The sequence below is a fragment of the Panthera tigris genome, chromosome D1 (assembly GCF_018350195.1).
Source record: "Panthera tigris isolate Pti1 chromosome D1, P.tigris_Pti1_mat1.1, whole genome shotgun sequence".
Lineage (NCBI taxonomy): Eukaryota > Metazoa > Chordata > Mammalia > Carnivora > Felidae > Panthera > Panthera tigris.
In genome coordinates this window covers 101,661,341-101,684,637 of record NC_056669.1, presented here as the reverse complement: position 1 = coordinate 101,684,637, position 23,297 = coordinate 101,661,341, and the positions used below count along the sequence as shown (strand labels likewise).

At 56.7% G+C, this 23,297-nt stretch overlaps 1 protein-coding gene across 1 annotated transcript in view; it reads left to right on the top strand.

The window, feature by feature from the left end:
* Positions 1-15,768, top strand: part of SLC43A1 (solute carrier family 43 member 1) — a 31,593-nt gene extending 15,825 nt beyond the window's left edge. The window contains exons 3-15 of the mRNA XM_042958429.1: positions 1,241-1,418; positions 1,519-1,574; positions 1,710-1,786; positions 4,079-4,171; positions 5,803-5,936; positions 7,520-7,698; positions 8,800-8,946; positions 9,042-9,077; positions 9,315-9,453; positions 11,367-11,508; positions 11,769-11,842; positions 14,294-14,417; positions 15,492-15,768. Of these exons, the coding sequence (XP_042814363.1) occupies positions 1,241-1,418; positions 1,519-1,574; positions 1,710-1,786; positions 4,079-4,171; positions 5,803-5,936; positions 7,520-7,698; positions 8,800-8,946; positions 9,042-9,077; positions 9,315-9,453; positions 11,367-11,508; positions 11,769-11,842; positions 14,294-14,417; positions 15,492-15,638 (1,526 nt within the window). The 3' untranslated portion in view covers positions 15,639-15,768. The remainder of the gene's footprint in view (positions 1-1,240; positions 1,419-1,518; positions 1,575-1,709; positions 1,787-4,078; positions 4,172-5,802; positions 5,937-7,519; positions 7,699-8,799; positions 8,947-9,041; positions 9,078-9,314; positions 9,454-11,366; positions 11,509-11,768; positions 11,843-14,293; positions 14,418-15,491) is intronic.
* The last annotated feature ends 7,529 nt before the right edge of the window (positions 15,769-23,297 follow it).

The following is a 23,297-nucleotide window of genomic DNA, read 5'->3' as shown; positions in this document are numbered from 1 at the left end:
TGCAGCCTGTGGCCTAAATGATCTTTGCATTCCTTCCCACTTTGCCCACTGTCCCAACACAGTGCCTGGCACACAGCAGATATCCGGTGCAGGCAGACCTGGTGGAGAACTGAACCGTGCTGGTGACAATCACTGAATGATGGGGCTAGCCTGAACCCTACAGCCTTCTTCCACGGGCTGGACACTCTCCCCAGCTTCCCTGGCAGCTCCCCATCACCCAAGGTGTTTCCTGCCCTGGTTGGCCAGCACTCAGGATCTGAGACTTCTTCCTCGTGTTCTTCCTTATGTTAACACACAGGTTACGTCACCCCTCTGCTGCCTGCGTGTGCTCCTGATATCTGAAGTCAGGAGTCATTGTCACCATGGAGGGTGGGTGCTTCCTCTCCTAGCACTCAGGCACCGTCACATCCTCCTGTTTTGTTCTCTTCATCGCACCTGTCACTTTTCACTTTTTTTTTTTTTAACGGAAGCACTGCCCAATGTGGGGTTTGAACTCATGAGCCTGAGATCAAGAGTCTTGACTCTTTTTTTTTTTAACATTTATTTATTTTTGAGAGAGAACGAGAGTGCAGGGGAGTTGCAGAAAGAGAGAGAGAGAGAGAGAGAGAGGCAGACACAGACTGCATGGACATCAGAGAGCCCGATGTGGGGCTTGAACTCATGAACCATGAGATCATGACCTGAGCTGAAGTTGGAAGCTTAACCGGCTGAGCCATCTCGGCGCCTACCCACCCCCCCCCCCCGGCCCCCGCGGAATCTTCTAAGGAACTTATGGCTTAGGCATCTTCTGCTCCCTTTTACAGGCTAAGGGCCTGTGGCTCAGAGAGAGGGCGTTACTTGTCCAAGGTTGCCCAGTTGGTACGGGTGGTGGCAATTTCGACCCTGGTCTGTCTGCCTCTGGTGCGCCCTGAGTGTGCCCTTGGCAGTGATGCTTAGGTAACAGAGAGGGGGCAGGGGAACAACCACCTCGTGATTCAGTGAGCACTGAGTGAAGTGAATCACTCTCCTTCCCTCACCATTAACCATTTTTATTAACTTGTCACGACTCCAAGTGGGCAGTTTACCTTGAGGACGAGTCCTCACCGGAGTAGATGTGACTCTAGGCCACCCTCAAAGTCGCCTGGTTGGCAGTGAGCCCTAAGCGTGGGACTTGAGCTCAGGTCCCCGGACCCCGGGCCCTTGTCTCCTGCGCCCGGCTGCTCCCGGCTGTCACGTGCTGAGCCTTCCCTTGCCTCCCCAGCTGAGAACGCCACCAACACCACCCAGGATGAGCAGCGGGAGTGGCTGAGCTGTGACCGCCAGGAAGAGATGCTCAACCTGGGCTTCACCATCGGCTCCTTCGTGCTCAGCGCCACGACCCTGCCGCTGGGGATCCTCATGGACCGCTTTGGCCCCCGGCCCACGCGGCTGGTTGGCAGGTGAGGGGGGGGGGCAGGAAGGCAAGGCTGGTGCTGCAGGGGGGAGGGGAGGCTCAGGGTGTTCGCGGGCAACCCCTTCTCCTTCCCTGGGTCTCCACAGTGCCAGCTTCGCTGCGTCCTGCGCCCTCATGGCCCTGGCCTCTCGGGACACCAGAGGTGAGTCGTTTGACCTCTCGCCGCCCACAGGAAAAGAATGGGTGGGATGAAGGCAGATCGCCTGCCATCCCGGCTCCTGCCCTTGGCCTCCCACAGCCCCCCAAATGCCCTGACCCATCGCTCTCCCCTTCCCAGTTCTGTCTCCGTTGATATTCCTGGCGCTGTCCCTGAATGGCTTTGGTGGCATCTGCTTAACGTTCTCTTCACTCACGGTGAGTGTGACAGGCCCCGCTTGGCAGGGGGCACCCTGGCGTGGGGGTGGGAATAGAGGAGAGTGAGGGGGACAGCGGGTGAGGGAGGAGCCAGTGGACCCAGAGCAGAGGCGTGTGCGGGCTGCCGCTGAGGGTGGATGTGAGGCTGTGTCCGTGGGGATGTGACGCTGTGTGAGAGTGTGGGTGTTGGGGGGTGCGTGTGTCCCCAGCACACAATGTCTGCTGGCCTCGGTTCTAGGCGCTGGGGGGACAGCACAAACAGAACTGCCAACTTCCTCACCTTTCTGGAACTTCCGTTCCGGGGTTGGGCGAAGAGGCAGCCTTCTCCCAACAAGTAAACTAATAAATTCTGTCAGTAGTCGGAAGTGCTGGAAAGAAAAGAAAGCTGGGCAGTGTGGCAGATAGTGACACGGTAGGAGCAGCGTGTGCGTGTGTGTGTGATGCTCTAGATGGGCAAGGGCGTGCGCAGGTGAATGTGTTCATGGGGGTATTAGGTTAAGCCACGTCAAATTGCCGACACTTGACCGTGCTGGACCTACAGAAACAGCTTTTTCCACATGACTCAGCCTCCTGCAAATGTGTGTGGCTTTGTGTGTGTGTTGCTCTAAGTGTGTGTGTCTCTGTATGTGAGTGTAAGGGTTAAAGGCTGATGAGTGTGTGGTGGGGGAGGGGTTCCTGGCTGGGCCAGCCTCGGGGCTGTTTATCTCGGATGAGGGCCGCCCTGACCCGTCCTGACCGCCAAACTGGGTGTTTTTGGCTGAATTTCACCTCACCCAGCAGCCGCCTTTAATTCCAGCCCGGGACGTTTCACAACTCTCCAAGGAAGCGGATCCCTTCCTCCCAACCCCCCCCCCCCCCCCCCCCCCCCCCCCCCCGCGAAGCCCCTTCTCCACGCTGTGCAGCTTGGCTGGGGCCCTAGATCCCTTCTCCTCTCTGTGCCCTGCCCTGCCCCGCGCTGCGCGGTGCGCAACCTCGGACCCTGCCCCTGCCTGCCTAGGCTCTGCGCCCGCCGCCCGCCCGCCGCTCCTCCCCCTGCCCCGCCGCCAATAATCTCCAGCCAATGGCAGGGCCCGGCGCCTGCCCCGCCCCCGCCCCGGGCCTCTGCCCTCGCCCGCCAAGACAGACCCGAGCCAGGACCGCCAGGACCTCCAGTGCTGCCCAGCCCCTCGCCCCCGTTAGCCCGGCCTCGCGCCCTCCCCCCCCCACCCCGGCGCCGCCCTGCTGGGCCGAGACAAGCGCCCCCGAGACCCTGGGGCGGGGGCGCCAGGGGTCCGGGCAGCTCTCCCTGGCACTTTCCCTGGTGTCCTTGGCAGCGTGCCTTGCAGATACCAGGTGCCTGGGAAACCTCTACCCCAGCGGGGGTCAGCCTGGTCCCACCCCCTTTTCACAGCCGCTTGGAAGTTGGTGGAGGACTCAGCTCTCTGCGGGTTTTCTCCTCTGTGGAGAGGGTTGAAGTGTTGCGTGGCATCTAAGGCCTTTCCCAGCTATGGGCTCTGTTGACCTGGAGGGGGGGGGGATGGTGGGGCCAGAGGGGGATGTACACAAAGGGCAGCATGACTTTGCTTTCTCCTCCCCGGAGGGCCTGGCTCAGGCCAGAGAGCAGAACATATGATCAGTTCTCTCCTGGTGGCGATTCTTGGCCTGCTGTGCGCGTCAGAGCCACTTCTCCTGGTCACCTGGCCTGCCCCTGCCCCCTCCTTTACATCTGCCCTTCCCTCCCTGGCACCTCCTGTGACTTGTGCCTTTGGGGCCACCCAGGAGGGCTCATTACAGAGCCAGCCATGGTCACAGCCTTGGGGTCCGGGATAGAGCCGGGGTTGCCAGAACAGGGGAGAAAGTCATTAAGGAGCTCTGTGAACTTGAGTACATTTCTTTCCCTCACTGGGCCTCAGTTTTCTTATCTGTCAAATGAGTTGCGCTAGATCAGTGTTTCTTAAACGCCCATTCCGTGGGTTATTAAGAGGCGTCACAAAACAGAAGGGCTCCACGAACAACTAACTTGGGAAACCCTGGGCTCGAGCGGAATTGACAAAAGTGTTCTTTGAGGGCACTTCTGGGAACCGTTGAGATGCTCAAGTGCATTGGGAGTCTGTGGGATGGAGGGTGTTAGCCAGTTTCCCGTGATTTTGCCTTTGAGCTTTTCTGTTGCCTCTCCTGAGGCTGGTGTTCCTGGAGCTCACTTTGAGGGCTGCGGGGTGGGGTGCATCGAGGCTTAGTCCCATTGACTGGGCCAGGGGTACCCTGGGCAGTGTCAGGGTCCTTCAGCTTACCGGTACTGCTTCCCGCCCTCAGCTGCCCAACATGTTTGGGAACCTGCGGTCTACGTTCATGGCCCTCATGATCGGCTCCTACGCCTCTTCTGCCATCACGTTCCCAGGAATCAAGGTATTGGACCTGTTTGGGGCGGGGGACCAATGAGGTCATCTGGGTTTTCTTTTTGCCTAGAGAAACTAGGTGGCGTTGGGTGAGTGGCTGGCATGCCTGGGAACCGTTGTTCCTGCCAGGCAGAGGTCAGGCCCCACCACCGTGGGGCAAGCACTGAAGTGTCATGGGAGGGGCCCAGGCATTGCCGCTGGCCGATGGGTCTCCCTGCTTGCCTCCTTTCCTTTCCTGCCATCCTAGGCCAGGCCTTCGTCCTCTCTTCTGGGCTAGCTCAAGCCTTCCCAGCTGGTCTCCCTGCCTCGGACCTTTCCCCTCTCTGGTCTGTCCTTCACGTGACTTCCAGAATGATTTTAGTTGGAGGCCTGGCTCACACACCTGCCCTGCTTCGCTGACAGAATCAAGTCCCTCCGTCCTCTTTACAGACATTCAGTGCCCTTGATCTCTCTGGCCTCAACCACTTTTCCAGCCACATTTCCTTCACCTGCCCTGGAGAGGCTTGTTGCCTTGGTCCAAGGTCATGAAGTTAGTCCATATCAGGCTACAGCCTGAACAAATCAGCCTGGCAGAATTAGAGCCGGAAGGCCTGAGTTCTAGCTTGGGGGCAAGCTTGGGGCCTCACGCCTTCCTCTGATATCAAATGATAGCAAAGCGTGCTTTCAACTGGGCCATAGGATGCCCTTCAGATTCCACCATGGGCGGTGAAGTTTGTTAGTTTAGGAGGCACTTGCTGGGTGCCCCCAAAGGAGTTTGAGAGTGCATGGGTGGAAGTGGCCGTCAGTTGTTCAGGTAGCAGCAGGCATGGGGGGTGGGAGGGGTTTGAGGAGGCAGATCTTAACACCCACTCACTTGGAGATGTGGTTCTTTGAAGCTCTGTCCTGTCCCCCAGAGAAGAAGAGAGCCTCAAGGCCCAAGGCTGAGGAGGAGCAGAAATTTTCCCAGGCAGCACTGGAGCTCTGGGCAGGAGCCTGAGGAGGGGGCAGATGTCAGTCGTCCCAGGCAGGGAGGACAAGAGCAGGGACACCATCTCTAGGTACCTGGCTTCCCCAGTAGAGGGCTGACGCATTGGCACAGAATCCCAATCAGTTCCCAGCCCACTTGGGTTGGAAGGCCTTGGGCAGTGCTCTTGCACATGCGCACACGCCCACGCTCCCAGTTGTCCTCCCTGGGAACACCTGTGAAAGGTGAGATAAGGCTTCTCGGTCGGGTTTGTCTTTCCCTCAGGGAAGGTGCCAGGAAGGGGCAAGATACACACAGGCCTGGTAAACCTAGAGCATTACTTTTTCTCTTTTGTACATAAAATGCAATGGCATGTTTGTGTGGAAGCCAACATGTGCGTGGAGTCACAGGCAGGCTTGTGTGCCCTTTTCCGATAATAATTGACATTCCAAAGACCTTCAGCACCCGGGGCGGGGGGGTGGGGATTACTTCACGTCTCGTTCCGGGGCTGGGGTGAAAAGGGGAGGGGATGGTGGTCTCCTGGGTCTCTTAACTTCCGGCCTCCACTTCCCATCTGTAAATCAGGCGCAAGGAATGGGGTAGAAGAGACCTTGTCTAGGGTCCCTGAGGCCTGGGCTCTGCCTTGGGCTGGGAGAGGTGAGGCCAGGTGGCCCATGGGCCTGCCCCTCCTTCCACAGCTGATCTATGACGCTGGCGTGTCCTTCGTGGTCATCATGTTCACGTGGTCGGGCCTGGCCTGCCTCATCTTTCTGAACTGTGCCCTCAACTGGCCCAGTGAAGCCTTTCCTGCTCCCGAGGAAGTCAACTACACGTGAGTGGCTGTGGAGGGCTGTGTGATGAGGGGGACTCCCCTCCCTGTGGAGGGAGGGGTGGGTGGGGAGTGGGGGGCGGTAATACAATGGACAGAATCAGCTTTGGCCTCTGCTTTCTCATCTGTACAATGGGCGTGATCCTCCCCACCGACAAGCGTTTGAGTAGACGTGGCACATAACGGGCGGTCAAAACACTGCCACTGTTACTCTTTCTGAGTTTGGAGGACGGGAACAGAGTAGGAGGGATCCCAGCAACAGTGCCATGTGTCATACGGTCCCAGGAGGGGGATACAAAGACTCAAATACCCCACCCTTTGTAGGACAGCCTGAATGCTGACTTTTCCCCACCCCCTATCAGTTCAGTGGGGTCAGGGGAGATGTTCCACAAGGAAGCACATGGGGTGCCTGTCAAAAAGCTGATATTTGAGTGTCTGCTTCGGGCCAGGCCCTGTGCTTAGCAGTCCTACCACCCTCCACAGTCCTGTTAGTGGATTCTTTTATTAACTCCATTCATAACAGAAGTTCAGGGAACAAAGTGACTTTCCTCAAGTCCAACCACTGAAGGGGGCAAATTAAAGATTGGAACCAGGCTCTCTGACTCCAGAGTCTGAATTCTTTGGTTTTTTGTTTGTTTGTTTGTTTTTATTAAAAAAGTTTTTTGGGGGCGCCTGGGTGGCTCAGTCAGTTGAGCGTCTGACTTCAGCTCAGGTCATGATCTCACGGCTTGAGTTCGAGCCCTGCGTTGGGCTCTGTGCTGAGGGCTCAGAGCCTGGAGCCTCTTCAGATTCTGTGTCTTTCTCTCTCTCTCTGCCCCTCCCCCGCTCACACTCTGTCTCTCTCTGTCTCTCAAAAATAAATAAGCATTAAAAAAACTTTTTTTTATTAATGTTTATTTTTGAGAGAGAGAGGGAGGGACAGAGTGGGGGAGGGGCAGGGAGAGAGGGAGACACAGAATCTGAGCTGTCAGCACACAGCTCAACGTGGGGCTCAAACTCAAAAAACCGTGAGATCATGACCTGAGCCGAAGTTGAAAGCTTAACCAACAGAGCCATCCAGGCGCCCCTCCAGAGTCTGAATTCTTTTTTTTTTTTTTTAATTTTTTAACATTTATTCAATTTTGAGAGACCCAGACAGAGTGCAAGCAGGGGTGGGGCAGAGAGAGGGAGACAGAGAATCCAAAGCAGGCTCCAGGCTCCGAGCTGTCAGCACAAAGCCCGACATGGGGCTCCAACTCACCAACGGTGAGATCGTGACCTCAGCCGAAGTGGAACGCTTAACCAACTGAGCCACCCAGGCGCCCCTCCAGAGTCTGAATTCTTAATGCTGCCTGCATGGCAACAGCCCAAGTGAAAAAGGACTCGCCCACCCTTCACTTACTGGGTGCTAAGCCGGCCCCTGGCCCAGGTTCCGAGTGACAGATGCGAGCCTGCACTAGGCAGCTTGTCAGTGGGCATGTCAGCCAGCGCCAGGTAAAGGGTTGCACGGCACCCCTAGGGCAGACTGGGATGGACCCCTTGGGCAGGCTGTCGAGGGTGGGCTCTGCGTGGCTGGTTCCCACATTCCCTGGCCCGGCTGCTGGCAGGAAGAAGATCAAGCTCAGCGGACTGGCCCTCGATCACAAGGTGACAGGTGACCGCTTCTACACCCATGTGACCATTGTGGGCCAGCGGCTGAGCCAGAAGGCCCCCAGCCTGGAGGACGGGGCTGAAGTCTTCATCTCATCCCAGGATGTTCGTGGCATCTCAGAAAGCCCTCCTGAGAGTGAGTGTCTGGTCAAGGGGCCAGCCTTGGGTGACAGGTGGGGTGGGTCCTCATGCTTATTAGTGAGCACTCGTTCTCTCCCCTTGTGCTCTATACCCAACACCCCATGATGTAAATAGGTGAGGTTTGATCCCCATTTACAGAATGAGGGGAAATCAGAGCTCAGAGAACTCTACAAGTTCAGACTCGGGGGTACTCTGTTGGATTCCTGCGTGAAGGAGGGGGGGAGGAGCTTCCAGAATGGGGCAGGATCTCCAGGCCTGTGGGACGGTTGGTTTCATCAGGGCTACAGCCTCTGAGCCCCTTGCATCAGGTGCCGCCAGGTTGAGCCAGCTGCGAGGCCCTCCAGCGCCCGGCTGGCTGGCTGGCTCCCCCTGCTGGCTGGAAGAGGATCTGCAGCCACCTGCCTGAGCCGCTTCCCAAGGTGTCAGCTCCCAGATGATCGGCAGGTGCACCTGCCCTGGAGTCAGGAGATGGGGAGTCCGGCTCCGCAGTTGCAGGCCGTGTGACTTGGGCAGATCACTTAAGCCTGTTCTGGCTTTCCTTATCTCTGAAACTAGCAGTCATCATGTGCACTGGAGGGGGAAGTTAGCTGTGAGGCTTAAACGGAGCCGTGGATATGGCAGCTCTGTAAATGGCACAAGGCTGTGCAGTCGTGAGGGTATGACCCCCCACCCCCACCCCCGCGGAGCCTCCCGTGGCAGAGTGGTGGCAGCCATGAGCTGAGTCCAGCCGACCTGCAGCTTCCAGCCCTGTGAGCTTGAGCAAGTCACTGGGTCAATTTCCTCATCTGCAGAACGTGCCGAGGACAGGGTTGTTGTTCACTTTTGGTAAATGGGAAGGTGCTTAATAAATAGTAGCTAGAGTTATTACCACACCAAGGTATACACCCAGCGGGCAGCTGAAAACGTTCTGTTGAGATCAGTATTAAACTGGGCAAGAACTTGGAGGCCAGTGAATCTGAGCCCTCGTTTCTGAAGGAACCAATCCCCTGAGAGTCACACAGTGAGTGGCTGAGCCCCTCTAGAACTGCATCAGCTGGGACAGTTGGAGGGAAATGGAAGATCTGGGGCTCAGGGGCGCCCTCTGCTGTCTCTCCAGAGTCTGTCCCCTTCCGCCAGAGCCTCTGTTCCCCCATTTTCCTGTGGAGCCTTCTCACCATGGGCATGACCCAGCTGAGGGTCATCTTCTACATGGCCGCCATGAACAAGATGCTGGAGTACCTCGTGACTGGTGGTCAGGAGCATGGTGAGGTGCTGCTGAGCCCACTGGGGGCTGGGGGCACAGGAGGGTCACCTTGGCGGGCTCCTCTCACTCTGGCTTCTCCCCCCACCCCCCAACAGAGACGGACATCCTGAGAAAAAGGGCGGCAGAGACAGGTAGGGGGATAGAAGTTGGGGGCCTGGCCCACACCCGCCCCACTGGTGCCCACTCCACAGGGAGCCTGGGCCCAGCCTTGTAACTCTGGGCATTTGGGGCATCTGAGAATCTGGGGGTCAGAGGGGGGCTATTCTGGCACTGCTTCTCCTACACTGGAAGTGGGTGACAGTGCCCACCGGGCTGCTGGCCTTGCTCGTGCCAGCTCCTGACTCCACTTCTCTTCCCGTCCTGCCCAGTTGGGTTCTACTCCTCCATCTTTGGGGCCATGCAGCTGTTGTGCCTTCTCACCTGCCCCCTCATTGGCTACATCATGGACTGGCGGATCAAGGACTGTGTGGACGCCCCCACTGAGGGCAGTGCCCTCGGAAACGCCAGGTGACCTGTATAGGGATGGTGACAGCTTTTTGTTTTTCATGTGCTTTCACACCCGGCTTCTCATTTCCTTCTCCCGAGAGCCCTGGGAGAGCAGGAATATCTCCCCATTTTACAGATGAGGAAACTAAGGCTAAGGTGGGCATAGCTCACTTGATCATAAGGATAGCTGAGGTCGAGTGCTGACCGTGCACTAGGCACCTTGCATTGTCTTACGGAGTCCTACAACAGCTCTCTGAGGGAGGTATGTTATCCTCACTTCACAAAGCTGACACGCAGAAAGGTTAAGCAACTTACCCAAGATCGCAGTAGTAGCATGTTCCGGAACCTATGTTGTAAAGGGTATACTCAAAAGCCTTCTTATGGCTAGAAAGAGAGAGAGTTGGAATATCAGACATCTATTGCTGTATCACAGATTAGCCCCAAAGCTGGGCATCTTTAAACAGCTAACGTTTCTTGTCTGGTGTAGTTTCTGAGTCAGGAATCTGGGAATGACTTAGCTGGGCGTTCTGGCTCAGGGTCTGTCTGTCTGAGTCTGTTTGGGCTGGTGTAACAAAATACCACACACTGGGTGGCTTAAAAACAATAGACACTGACTTATTACCGTTCTGGAGCCTGGAAGCCTCAGATCAGGGAGCCAGTGGTTGACCGAGGACCTTCTTCTGGGCGGCTATCTTCTTGCTGTGTCCTCACATGGCCTAAGGAATAGGGAGCTCCGTGGGGCCTCCTTTATAAAGGCACGAATCCCATGATGAGGGCTTTCCCCTCGTGATTTAATCACCCGCCAAGACCCCCACCTCCTAATACTGCCAGGTTGGGCATGAGGATTTTAGCATGTGAATTTCGGGGGGACACAGTCATTCAGACCACCGCAGGCTCTCCAGCTGTCAGCCAGGCCTACAGATATCTGAGATATTGACCGAGGTCAGAGAATCTGTTCCTGAGCTCACTCAGGTGGCTCTTGGCAGGAAGTTTGGCCCCTCTCCACCTGGGTCTGTCCCGAGGGCTGCTCACCACAGAACAGCTTCCCCCAGCAAGGGGTCTAAGGGAGGGAGACAAAGACAGAAGCTTCTGTGTCCTTCACAGCGAAATCTCACAAGTGACATTCCATTGCTTCTGTCATATTCTGTGGGTCGTCCAGAGTAACTGGTACAGTGTAGGACGGGACTACACAGGACATGGGTAGCAGGAGGTGGGGCCAATGAGGCCCATCTTGTTGGCTGGAGACCACAATTGGGTCTTGAGCCCGGGTCTTCTGGGTTCTTTCTGTGTTAATCCAAATAGTTCCTGTTTGTCCTGAGAGGACAGGAGAGAAGGCAGCTAAGGAACAATCTCGTGGCTTCCCTCCCCAGCATCGGTACTCCAGCCCGGGCACCCTGCCCATGGCCCCTGATGGCAGGGTCATCTGTCTAGGATAGATGAGCATCTCGGCCTCCTGGCCTCTCCCCTGGAGTGTGCCAGAGAGGGGCCTGCTGGGTAGTCCGGGGCCAATCTGCTGTCCCCGGAGTGGCATCTACTTTTGTCCAGGCTGATGGGCAGAGATGCTTCCATAGAGGCGTCCGATTGGAGACAGTGTGAGAGCTTCCGGTTCGCCACCTTCCTTCCTATCCTTGATTCTCAGGCTTCAGTGTGCGTGAGACGTGCCTGGGCTGTTTGTCAGAATGCAGCTTCCTGGGCCAAGCCTCTGAGATTCTGGGGTGGGAGCCTGGAATCTGCATTTTAAAGAAAGCCCTGAGGTGATGCTGGGGTAAAAGGTGGGGGAGCCACGCTTTGAGGAACACAGGGCTGGGGGAGTGGTTTGCTGCCTTTGTCGCCCCCACGGCAGAGGCCCAGGAGAAGAGGGGAAGGCCAGGCGGGGAACCAGGCAGCTGCTGGGGACGTGGAGGCAGCAGCCGGTGACATCCTGTTCTCCTCAGGGATGGGGTCGCCACCAGGTCGGCCAGACCGCGCCACCGCAAGATCCAGAAGATCACCAATGCCATCAACGCCTTCACCCTGACCAACTTTCTGCTGGTGGGGTTTGGTGTCACCTGCCTCGTCAATAGCTTACACCTCCAGGTACCCACCTCTGTCCTCCCCTGTCTCCCTGCCTCCCAGGACCCCTCCGAAGGGCCATTTCGCCCCATGCCTGCCTTCCAGGAAGCCAGGTTCTTGTCCTCTGGGTCTGTCTTCTGGGTCTCTGGGTCCCCCCGGGGGGGTATTCCAGGGATCGGGTGGGCAAGGGCTCCGCGCGGCTTCGTGTCGCCGGCCACCCTCCCCATCCTGCCTCCGGCCTCCACACCTGCTCTCACCTCTTCCCTCTCTCTTCTTGGTTTCAGTACGTGACCTTTATCCTGCACACCGTGGTTCGAGGTTTCTTCCACTCAGCCTGTGGGAGCCTCTACGCTGCAGTGTGAGTCAGCCGCTTCCTCCCCCAAAACCCGAAGAATCCCAGAGCAGAGTCGAAATGGCCCCGCCCACCCCGTCATGCCCCTCTCCGCTGCCTCCCAGGAGTGCTGACCTCTTGGAGTCGGTGGGGAGCTGGGAGGCCACCTGGTGGGCTGGTGGTGGGGCTGCCCTCTCCCGGCATCTCATCTTGGGTGGTGGGGTCCCTGCCTCTTCAAAGGTAGCCTGCCACCAGGGGGTCCTCCCTTAGAGGAAGCCAGGATTCTCCTTCTCCTTCTCCTTCTCCTTCTCCTTCTCCTTCTCCTTCTCCTTCTCCTTCTCCTTCTCCTTCTCCTTCTCCTTCTCCTTCTCCCTCTTCTCCTTCTCCTTCTCCTTCTTCTTTTTTTTTTTAAAGTTTATTTATTTTGAGAAAGAGAGAAAGAGAGAACAAGCTGGGGAGGGGCAGAAGGAGAAGGAGACAGAGGATCCGAAACCAGCTCTGTGCTGACAGCAGAGAGCCCAACGCAGCGCTCGATCTCAGGAACCGTGAGATCATGACCTGAGCCGAAGTTGGACGCTTAACCAACTGAGCCCCCCCCACCACCCACGTGCCTTGGTCCTACGTCTGCTCTCCTCTCTCCCCCGTCAGCCCTGTAGAAATTTCCAGATTGCAGCCTGCCTTATGACTCTCCTGCTCCATCTGGAGCAGTCCCCGGTTCCCTCTCCCCTCACCCTTCTGGTTTCCACTGCCAGTGCTGCTGAGGGACTCCCCGGGGTGTGTAATGAGCAACGGCAGTGACAGTTGTCACCGTTACCAGGGGCTTCTTCAGTGGCAGGCGTGGTGCAGGACGCCTGACCAGGGTCAGCAGAGGGCAGCCCGTCTCCTTCACCTGCTCAAGCTGGAGCCTTGGAGTGAGCCTTGGCTCTTCCCTTCCTCACACTCCATGTCTAGTCCTCCGCGGTCCCGCTGTCCACAGACCCCGAATGCGACCCTCTCCTTGTCTCCACCGCCACCCCCCTGCCCTGGCTGGGCGCAGCAGCTCCTGGCCGGGTCCCTGCATCTGCTCTCGCCTCCCTCGGTCTATTTAAGTTTATTTATTTATTTTGAGAGAGAGAGAGCGGGCAGGGGAGGGGCAGAGAGAGTGGGAGAGAGAGAATCCCAAGCAGGCTCTGTGCTGTGAGCATGGGGCCTGATGCAGGGCTCAAACTCACAAACCATGAAATCATGACCTGAGCTGAAACCAAGAGTCTGATGCTTAACCGACAGAGCCACCCAGGTGCCCCCTCCCTTGGTCTATTTTTAACACAGGGGCTGGAGACACCTGCTGGGACATAAGTCTTTTTCTGTCACTCCATGGCTTCCTGCCTTGTTTCTGAGAAAAAGCCAGAGGCTTTGTTATGGCTTAACAGGCCCTACAAGTTCTAGCTCCCCCACTCCCCCACCCCGGGCCCTGTCTGCTCTCTTCACCCCCCTTCCCCCTTCTCTCACTCTGCTGCGGCCTCTTCATTTCTCAGAAACCCCAAGTGTGTCCCCTACTTAGGCCATTTGCACTTCCTGTTCCCTCTTTCTAGAACAGTCTCCCTCCAGATAGCTGCAAGGCCCACAGTTACCTCACCTTCTCCAGGTCCGTACCCAGGGTCCCCTTGTCAGTGAGGCCTCTGCTGGCCATCCTGTCCACGGTGGCAGCCCCCTGGACGCCCCCACCTGCTTTCTCCACCCTACATCTCTCCTTGGCTCCCTTCACCAGCCAACAATCTATGTGTGTATCTTGCTCGTTGTCCGACTGACACCGGCCCCACCAGAAAGCCACCTCTACAAGGGTTCGGTTCAGTGCTGAATGTGCATGCACCTTAGAATGGCACCTGGCACGTGGGAACTCAGTGAATCCTTGTCAAAAGAATAAATGAACCGCCCAGTGAGGTCAGTGCTATCTCGGTTATTAGTGGAGGAAGTGGGTCTCCGAGAGATTGCATAACTTGCTGTTATCACACAGATAGTAGTTGGCAGAAGCCAGCTTAGTGGCCCCGAAGCCGCAGCACACAGCTTTGAGGCAGAGTCCAGAAAGCACAGGCAAAGAGGCTTTTTTTTTTTTAATTAAAGTTTATTTATTTATTTATTTATTTGGAGACAGGGAGGGAGAGAGAGCGTGCGTGTGCGCGCACAAGTGGGGGAGGGGCAGAGAGCAAGTGAGAGAGAGAGAGAGAGAGAGAGAGAGAGAGAGAGAGAGAATCCCAAGTAGGCTCCACACTGTCTGCACAGAGCCCGATGTGGGGCTCGAACTCACAAACCGTGAGATCGCGACCTGAGCCGAAATCAGGAGTCGGATGCTTAACTGACTGAGCCACCCAGGTGCCCTGCAAAGAGGCTCTTAAGTTCCACCCTGCCCGCCTAACCTGGGGGTGGGGGGGAGTCTGGCACAGGGGGCTGGACTGGAGAGGGCCATGTGCCCGTCCTAACTGGCCTACCTCTTCTTGACAGGTTCCCGTCCAACCACTTTGGGACGCTGACGGGTCTGCAGTCCCTCATCAGTGCTGTGTTTGCCCTGCTCCAGCAGCCGCTTTTCATGGCCATGGTGGGACCCTTGAAAGGAGAGCCCTTCTGGGTGAGAACTGCGGGTGGCGTGGGGGTGGAGAGCAGGAGCCCCTTTCCAGGGGGCTGAGGGGGAGGGGCTTCGAGGTGACAGAATCCCTCACTCATCTCTCAGACTGAAGGTCTCTGATCTGGGGGCTCCCCAGCTGGCTGTCCCTCACAACCCGTCACAGCACGTTAAAAATACAGATTCCCCAGCCAGCCGCATCAGCATCCCTCACCCTGGGCCCAGGAGTATCTTTGTGCTAAGCCTCCGGGTGCCTTGTGAAGTGGCCTAGCTCTGATGCAGTCCAGTTTCACCCAGTGCATGGATCCTTTCTCCAGCACCTCTGGAAAGGGGTTCCAACAAACCCTCTCAACACCCTCAGTGATGGGGCAGCAGCCATTGGTATGGTCAGAAGGGCTTTTCCTTACCCAGAACTGACATCTGCCTCCCTAAAGCTGACCTTCTGTCTGCCCTGTGGGGCCACCTGTCCCGTAACCTTTCTCCCACAAGAATGATGGAGAAAGCGTAGCCACCCTTTAGTGAATGCTCACCAGGTACTGACAGCCCTGAGGAGGGACTTAGAGTCATGGCGATTTGCCCAAAGTCACACAGCGAGAAAGGCAGAGCCGGGTATGGACCGCGGCCCAGTGCACGTGAGGGCCACTGCCCTGGGCCTCCTGTCCTCCGGCTGCGTGCCTTGGCTCCTTTAACTGCCTTCGAGTCTCTTCTCGGCACCCGCAATGGGATCCCCTTGTCAGCATCCTCAGAGGTCATGGTTCCCAGCCCAGAAGCTTCCATGTCAGAAAGTAGCCCAGACTGCCTCAGTAGCTCCCCAGAGGGCGCCAGCTGGTGTGGGCACCAGCCTCAGCCAGGGTTCCAACTAGGCTAAGAAACTTTACGAGGTCGTTGAACATTAAATGAGATATTGGTGGAACAGTGACTGAACATTGGAAGCGCTAGCTATATTTATCATTGTGGCCCACGACCTGAGTACAAATGGCTGCCTTCTCCTCTCTGCTGAAGGTTAAATGGGAGGGCCCTTGAGGGTGATGGGGGGAAGCGGGTACCTGTTTGACTCTTGTCTTTCTCCTTGCCCTAAAGGTGAATCTGGGCCTCCTGTTATTCTCACTCCTGGGATTCCTGCTGCCTTCTTACCTCTTCTACTACCGTGCCCAGCTCCAGAGGGAGTACGCCACCGACTGGGAGGGCTCAAAGAAGGTGCTCGGAAGCTCCGAGGTGACTGCCTAGACCCCTGCAGCCAAGGGACCCGGATGACAGGCCAAGGCCTGAGCTACCAAAGGGAATGCCTTGCCGGAGTCCGGCTCCAGCAGGTCCAGGGGTTCCCAAAGGATGAACGGCGTCGGCGAAAAAGTGAAAATAAAACAAAACTAGAATAAAAAACTAAAATAAAAACGGACACAGACAACAGCAGTGTGTTGAACTGGCCGATTTATTGTAGCAGACGTGGCACGATATGTGCTAGTGATTTCCTTGGAGCATTCGTCATCTATGTTTTTCTAACATCGCCTAATTTTAAAAATGTTCCTACGTGTAGTCAACCTTTAAGAAATAACGTGGCGATTTTCTCGTAAAGTTCCCGCATACCCTTTGATTATTGATTAATTTCTTACCTTATTCCATTATGCATCTGCATTTATCTATAATCTACAAAGCATTTGCTTTGCTGTTCTCGTGAAAGGCCCTCCATTTCTCGACGCCTCAAGTGGAACAGTTACGGGGACATGACCTCCTAACCACATGAGGCCAGAAGAACAATGTGTTTGCCTCGGTCCGAGGTGCCGGGAAGGGGCCGATAGGGCCTTAGAAACCCATGCCTCACACATTCTCAGAGAGACAAGGCACCTAGGAACTGAGGAACCATTCTGTACCTGAACCGACTAGGTTCAGTCACCATCTGGAATGCCTCCGGGGGGCCAGGTGGGCCGAGGGGTTGAGGTCACCTGTGCCCAGAGATACACTCCTTCGTTGCCCGAGGGGGGCAGATCCATATCCCTATGTCTCAAATCCATGTCTCTCCTTTACAGGCCCTCTTTGCTGGCAAATGCGTGAGGCCATCCTTCCTGCAAGTGGAGGAGTCTCCAGAGGGGACGGCAAGGGCGAAACGTAAAGCCGCTCAATTTCTTTTTTTTTTTTTAATTTTTTTTAACGTTTATCTATTTTTGAGACAGAGAGAGACAGAGCATGAACGGGGGAGGGGCAGAGAGAGAGGGAGACACAGAATCGGAAGCAGGCTCCAGGCTCCGAGCCGTCAGCCCAGAGCCCGACGCGGGGCTCGAACCCACGGACAGTGAGATCGTGACCTGAGCCGCAGTCGGACGCTTAGCCGACCGAGCCACCCAGGCGCCCCAAAGCTGCTCAATTTCTTGCAGAACCTTATTTTCTTCCCTAATGGTTCTTTTCCCAGAGGGCCTGTCGAGGGCAATTCCCCAACAGACAATACCCCAGGTACTTTATTAAGGCCAAATTACCTAAAAGCGGGAGGACGAGAAGCTTCACTGTCGGCGGGCTGCCCTGCAGTCACCAGTCTGTCCACAGCCTGGGCCCCGCCACTCAGGCTGGGTAGCTCGGCTTCCAGCAATGCCTCATATGGCTTTTCTACCTGTGACATACGCACAGAGCTGGGCCGTGGATTTATAAATACCAAGAGAAGTTCTATTTTTGTAGGGACTTGCTAAAAGGAAAAAAAAAAAAAAGAACTAAAAAAAATTTTCCCCAAAGCAATAATGCTCCATTGACTGAAGACAGCCCTGTGCTAGAAGGATTGGGCCTTCTTTCTCCTCGGATTGGAGGAGACCAGGATGCGGGCTGTCTTGCCTCTGGGCCTTCATCCTAGGGGCCCACCTCCTGGTGCTTCCTGGCGGCTTGTGGGATCAACAAACAGGTTACCCCTAGGGTTCCAGCTATGCGACGCCCAGAGACCGGGCATGCATACACATGCACATGTACGTGTTTGTGTGCACGTGCGTGTGAATGTGTGTGTGTGGACGAAACAACCTTCCCCTCGAGGAAAGGGGCCTGAGGTGGTGGCTGTGTCCTGGATGGGGTTTGGGGGGGGGGTGGGTAAGCCCCTTCAGGGCCGGAGGGCAGGTTCCCTCCCTGGTACTGCCTTTTGTAGGTCTTAGAGGAAATAAAAAGGGAAGTGAGAGACTGGCTGGTGTGTGCCTGTATCTTTGTTGGGGGGGGGGGTGTTTTCCCACACTCCCATCCCTCTCCCCCACCCAGGCTTGGCTGGGCATTAAGTAGGACACCTGAAGTGCCAGCCTGTCCACCTCTGGCTGTCTGCCTCACCTCCCTCTGCTTAACCATCCCTGCCCTTAGTGTCTGGAGGGAGCCCACATCCTGCCCTCTGCTCCTGCTCCCCCATTTCCCATGGTTTGAGGTACAGCCAGCAGGTTGCTTTTGTCTGTACAGGGGGATCGGGGCAGGATGCTTTAGAAATAATCCCTTAGAATGTTGGAGGTTTGTTGAAATTTACACTTTTTTATAGTCTCCTGTTTTATCTTAAAACTTATGCAAATTTTGAGCTCCACTTTCTACTATATTTATACTTATTTTTAACATCGAAATGAGGCTTTAAAATCACAAAGGTAAAGACACCATCTTTGAGAATGAGGGACCCTCCAGGAACTTCCACCTTTTTTATTCCAGGCCGACACCTCTTTATGTCCCTGGGACAGCAGCCTTAGAGGCTAGAGCAAGTCACAGAATGGAGCGGGGGTGGGGGGGGGGCAGTGCAGGGAGGGGTGCTGACATTTGTTGAGAATCTGCCTGTACTTCACAGGTTATCTCATTTCGTCCTAACTATAGCCCAAGAGGTTACTGTCTTCACACTGTTTTTGTAGGTTGAGGAAAGCCCAGACAGGTTAAAGCACAAGACCAAGGGCACACGGTTGGTAGGTGTAGAACTGAGCTTGAAACTTGGACACTCTGACTGCTGAGTCCTAACCACAGGCCTGCCAGGGCGGTTAGGGACAGAAAGGAGGTCCCAAGCTTCTCAGCCCAGCTCAGCTGTCTTCACAGGGCTGAGAGTGACCTCAAAAGCGTTGCTCATCTCCCCCACCCCAATACACCCGCGGGTGTGTGTGTGTGTGTGTGTGTGTGTGTGTGTGTGTGTAACTTTGGAGAACCCTCAAATGTTAGTGCTGAAGACAGTATCACAGATGAACTGCCTCTTTGTCCTAAATTATCTTTAGAGGTTAATGGAACAGACTAATCCACCCATTTCATAGATGAGAAAACACATCCAGAGGGGTCTGGAGACTTGACAAAGTCACATAGCAGATCCCTGGCTGCTGTAGCCCAGACTCCTGGCTTCTAACACAGTTCCCTTTTTGCAACATTCTAAACCAGAATTGGACAGCACCCACCAACGGGTTGGGCGGGTTCCCGGAGGGCCTACCTGGGTCTCACCGCTCACCATCCCGCGCCTTGACTTTCCAAGTAATCTGGTGGAGGGCGATCGCAAGCGATCGCGAGCGATAGATCCCACCCAACCCGGGTGCTGGCTGGAAGAGGAAGCAAGGTATGTGGGCCGGGGGCTGGGTGTGCCCAGCAGGCGGCGCTGCGGGGCTGTGTCCGGGATGCGATGGAAGGGGTGGGAGGGGGCGGCGAGCCTGGAAGGGAGCCCCCCACACCCCTCCCCACACACAGCCTCCCCACGGGTGGGTCCTTCCCGGGCTTCGACCCCCAGACTCCTACCCTGGCTTGCACTGCCCTCCTTTGAGATCTCATGCCTTCCCGACCCCCACCCTTGCAAGCGTTATCTGCACCCCCACAGATGCCCAGACGGAAGGAGTGGGTCCAGACGTCGGCCGAAGCCCAGCTGGGGCTTCGGACGGGGTGGGCGTTGCCGGCAGAAATCCCGGCCTCCCGGGGGAGGGGTGGAGAGCTTGGGGAGGGGGCTGGGCAGGGGCGGAAGCGAGCTGGAGCCGTGTTTGTCGCGGCGCTGCCGAGTGGAACAGATGGCTGGGGAGGGGAGAGGGTACGTGGCGGGGGGTGGGGGGGGGAAGGAGGGGTGCGGGGGCCGGAGGATGAGGAACGAGGAATTTCGACGCCCTGAGTCTCCCAGGAGAAGCCCCCCTCCCCATCTCTTCCCAGGAAGAGGGGGGTAGCGCCGGCCTTTTCCCGGAGAGCCTGGCCTCTGGCCTGCGGCGGCCCCCGGCTGCACCGCCCGCCGCCCCAGGGCGCGCCCCTTATCCCTGGCCCTCCTCTGGCGCGGGCCCGGCCGGCGGGGTCAAGGCCGCCTCGAGCCGCCCGGGGCTCTAGGGTTACGGGGGCCGCACTCCGAGGGGCGAGGGGGCGGCGGGAAGCCAGCTCCCGAGCTGGGAGCGAGTTCAGGGATCGTAAATAGCTGAGGGAAAACGTGTTAATTGGAACTTTATGCAGATGAGCTGAGACCGGGGGCTGGGGGGGTGGAGGGAGGGAGAAGGTCAGGCGGGTGCGGGACCCGAGCCCAGTTCCGAGGGGAGGGGAGGGGAGGGCTCTGGCTCGGGACTGATGGGTGAGTATCCTCACGTCTGTGTTGTGGCCTCCCGGGAGGGCCGCGCGTCCCTGCAGGCGAGGCTTGCTGCCTGAGCCCCCACCCCAGAAACCGAGAAGACTCTTCCGGCGTGTCCACATCCCACGTCCAGAGGTCCGGGGTCTCAAATCCCCACGAGGGTGGGGAACACCTTGCAAGTGTCTGTTTCCGCTTGTGGCTGCTTACCTTGGGTCTCACTGCTGCAGTGTCCCCACCCCTGTGGGTCTCCGGGTCTCACTGCTGCAGTGTCTCCTCCCCTGTGGGTCTCCGCGACCTCCCTCTGACTCCTCCATCCTTTATTCCCCATCCCTGGCAACAGCCTCTTCCCCTCTGGAGTGTTGTCTGCTATTTCCAACAAGTGTGTCTGGGGTGGGGGTGTGGGTATCTAACTTTTCTCCCTTTGCTTCCTTTCCCCTGTCTGCGGCTCTCCCCTGCCCCTCCCCCCACCTTTCAGGTGTTTCTCAACCCTTAGGATGCTTGGTGACCCCCCCATACACACACACAGTTCTAGGGTTCCCCCCCCCCCCCGTAATCCGATTCAGCAGGTCTGGGGGGCTCCGGAATCTGCATTTTAGCAACTTCCCACCTAAATCAGATGGAAAAGACCCTGGCACTGGCAGGGAACACTGGCAGAAACACTGGCAGGGAGTTGGTGTGCTGGAAAGACTGGGCCAGCTTCCTTCAACAGCCCCCCATTTCCAACCCTGTCTCCATGCTCCTGACCTCACCTCTGCTCAGAATGGCCATTCTGGCTTCTGGCGTGACCCGACCAGCCTTGGAGAAGGTGCCAGAAGGAGGGAAGGAAGGAAGGAAGGAAGGAGAAAGGGAGAGAAAGAAAGAAAGAAAGGAGCCTGCACCTGGCTCTTCTCTCTCTGAGTAGGGTCTTCTGCTTCCTGTCTGCCCCTTCCCCTCAGCTGGACCATCTTCCTCTCTTACTCCACCAGCCTGGCCTCTCCTTCTCACTTCCTTTCCTTTTTGCCACTTCATCTGAAGTTTCTAGGAAGGCCGAAGGGTCACTGGGGGACAGTGGCAGGCCCAGCCAGAGTCCCCACCTCCAAAAGAAAGGGGCAAGAGGCACCTCTGGTGTTGGAAGGAAACGGAGGAGGGAAGCCGGACTTGAGGAAAGGGGACAACAGCAACCATGTAGGTCGCCTTTCGAGGGGGTATTGTACTTATTCCCCACAACAGCTCAATTTAAGCAGGTATTGCCCCCAGATCACAAATGAAAGACAAAAAAACACAATGGACATTCAGAGAGGTTAAGTAAGTTGTTGCAGGTCACACAGTAAGTGGGAGAATAACTAGGTCATTCGCCTTCCACTTCCCCCGAATCATTTCTGCAGACGCCACTGGTGCACGTCCCTGGCCTGTCCTCCCTGCCCCCCGCCCCAGGGGCAACGGGGATGGGGAAGGGCATCATGTACAGAAACGAAAAGAGATGCTCAGGTTTCGGAACATCTGACAGGTCTGGCTGGACGTATTAAAAATTCATGTAGAAACCTGACCCCAGCCGGACCTTGGGTCTGCCACCTGGACTGTACCCGGCCTTGCGGCCTCTCAGAGGCTGGTGGGCAAACTTCCCTTCAGCAGTGTCCTGCAAATCTTTGTATTTCAGAGGAGAGGGGTTCTCTCGTGGATCAGGGATCTAAAGTCAGGAGCCAGCAGCTCAGAGAGCGGGGCTGAGAACCCTTCCCCCTACTGAGTGTAAGAACCTTAGAGGCTTAAGGGCTTATAAAGGCCGTCATCTGGCGTCCTTCTCCTGTTCCTCTCCCGGGGCGGCTGGCTGCTCACGTTCAGTTCACGTTGACAGACGCCTGTCTGTGATTCCCAAGGTGGCCAGTGGGGGGCAGCCGTCTGCTTCGAGGTAGCCTGAGCCCGAGCCTCTCTGCTGCAGCTTTGAAGGACAGTCAAAGAACTCCCACTGAGAAGGTCAGAGAGGTGCAGACTGGGCCTTGGAGAAGGGGTCTGGAGTCTGGAATCTGAGGAGCGGGCGAGAAGCGTCCTACTTTGGGGGAGATTGAGGAACTTTGAGCTTTGTGGGTTTCAAGCGCATGATCCAATCATTCTAGCTTTTTTAGAGTGAGGATTTGGGGGTGAGGCCATGAGAGAAAAGGCTAGAAAGGCAGTTGGCACCAGACTCTGAAGGGTCTTTGATGCTCTGCTAAGGCATTTTATCTGTAACCTGTAGGCAGTAACGACGCATTGTAGGTTTCTGAGTGACATAAGGACATAATGCAAATTTTGGTCAGATGAATCTGGCCACCATGGGCAGGCTGGGTGGGAGGGAGAGACTGGATGTAGGAAAACCAGAGAGGAGGTTATTGCTATTTTCTTCTGTATTCTAGGCATGAGGTAATGAGGAGATGAAGCAGGGAGGTGGTGGGGGGATGGAAAGGAAGGGGTGGGTTGAGACAGAACTGGGTAAGTGAGCAGACACAGGACATTAGAGAGAGGAGTTAAGCACAGCCAGCCGGGGGGCCTGGCAGACAATGCAGAATGTGGGTAGAGGTGAACGATGCTTTGTTTCCTTCCAGGGTGGGGAGTCTTGGACAAATCCCTTCCCCTCTCTGGGCCTCAGTTTCCCCATCAGAGCACCGGCGGTTGGACTGGACCGTCTTAACAGCCCCTCCTGTTTCAGGGTGTGGGGTTCAAGGCTGTGACTCTGAGTTGGAGACGCTGGGGGTCTGTGCCAAGTGAGATCTCTGGAGGTGGTCGGTGCACGGAGTCCTGTTTCGGTGGCCGTGCGGCTATGCGTGCACGCCGGTATTTGGGGTACATCTGCCCGTCTGTGGGACCCGTGGGTGTCAGCCTGCCTGCACGTGCTCCGTAGCTCTGTGTTGTGTGAGTGTGTGTGAGAGAGCGTGTGAGCGTGGGTGTGCACGTGATGGGTGTCCGTGGGTCTGTCTGGGCTGGTGGGGGTGGGGTGGTGGAAAGAGGCTTTGCTGTAGGCTTCTTCCTGAGGCTCACACACTCCTCTTGCTTTCACTGTTCTGAAATAGAATCTGGACCGAAGGCCCATGAATATTTCACAACGATAATTCTGTGACCTGGACGGCCTGCATCTGATTTCCCAGCACCCTCCCTTGCCCTGCCCAGCCCCCAGCAGCTCGTCCTCCATCAGAGCTCTTGGCCCCCTGGTCCCAGTAGCTAGCCTCCTCAAAGTCAGCCTGACACAGGCACCTGGGAGACCCCCGACCCAGAGCTCCCCAGGTTCCTGACTAGCTAGCCGTTTTCACTATCTCCCCACCCACCCCACACGCCTATCCAAAGTCGGCCTGCCTCAGGCCTTCAGTGTCCACTCCTTCCTGTTTCTGCCTCCTCTCCTGGCCAGCCTTCTGACTTGCCCGGCCAGAGTCACAGAACCTCAG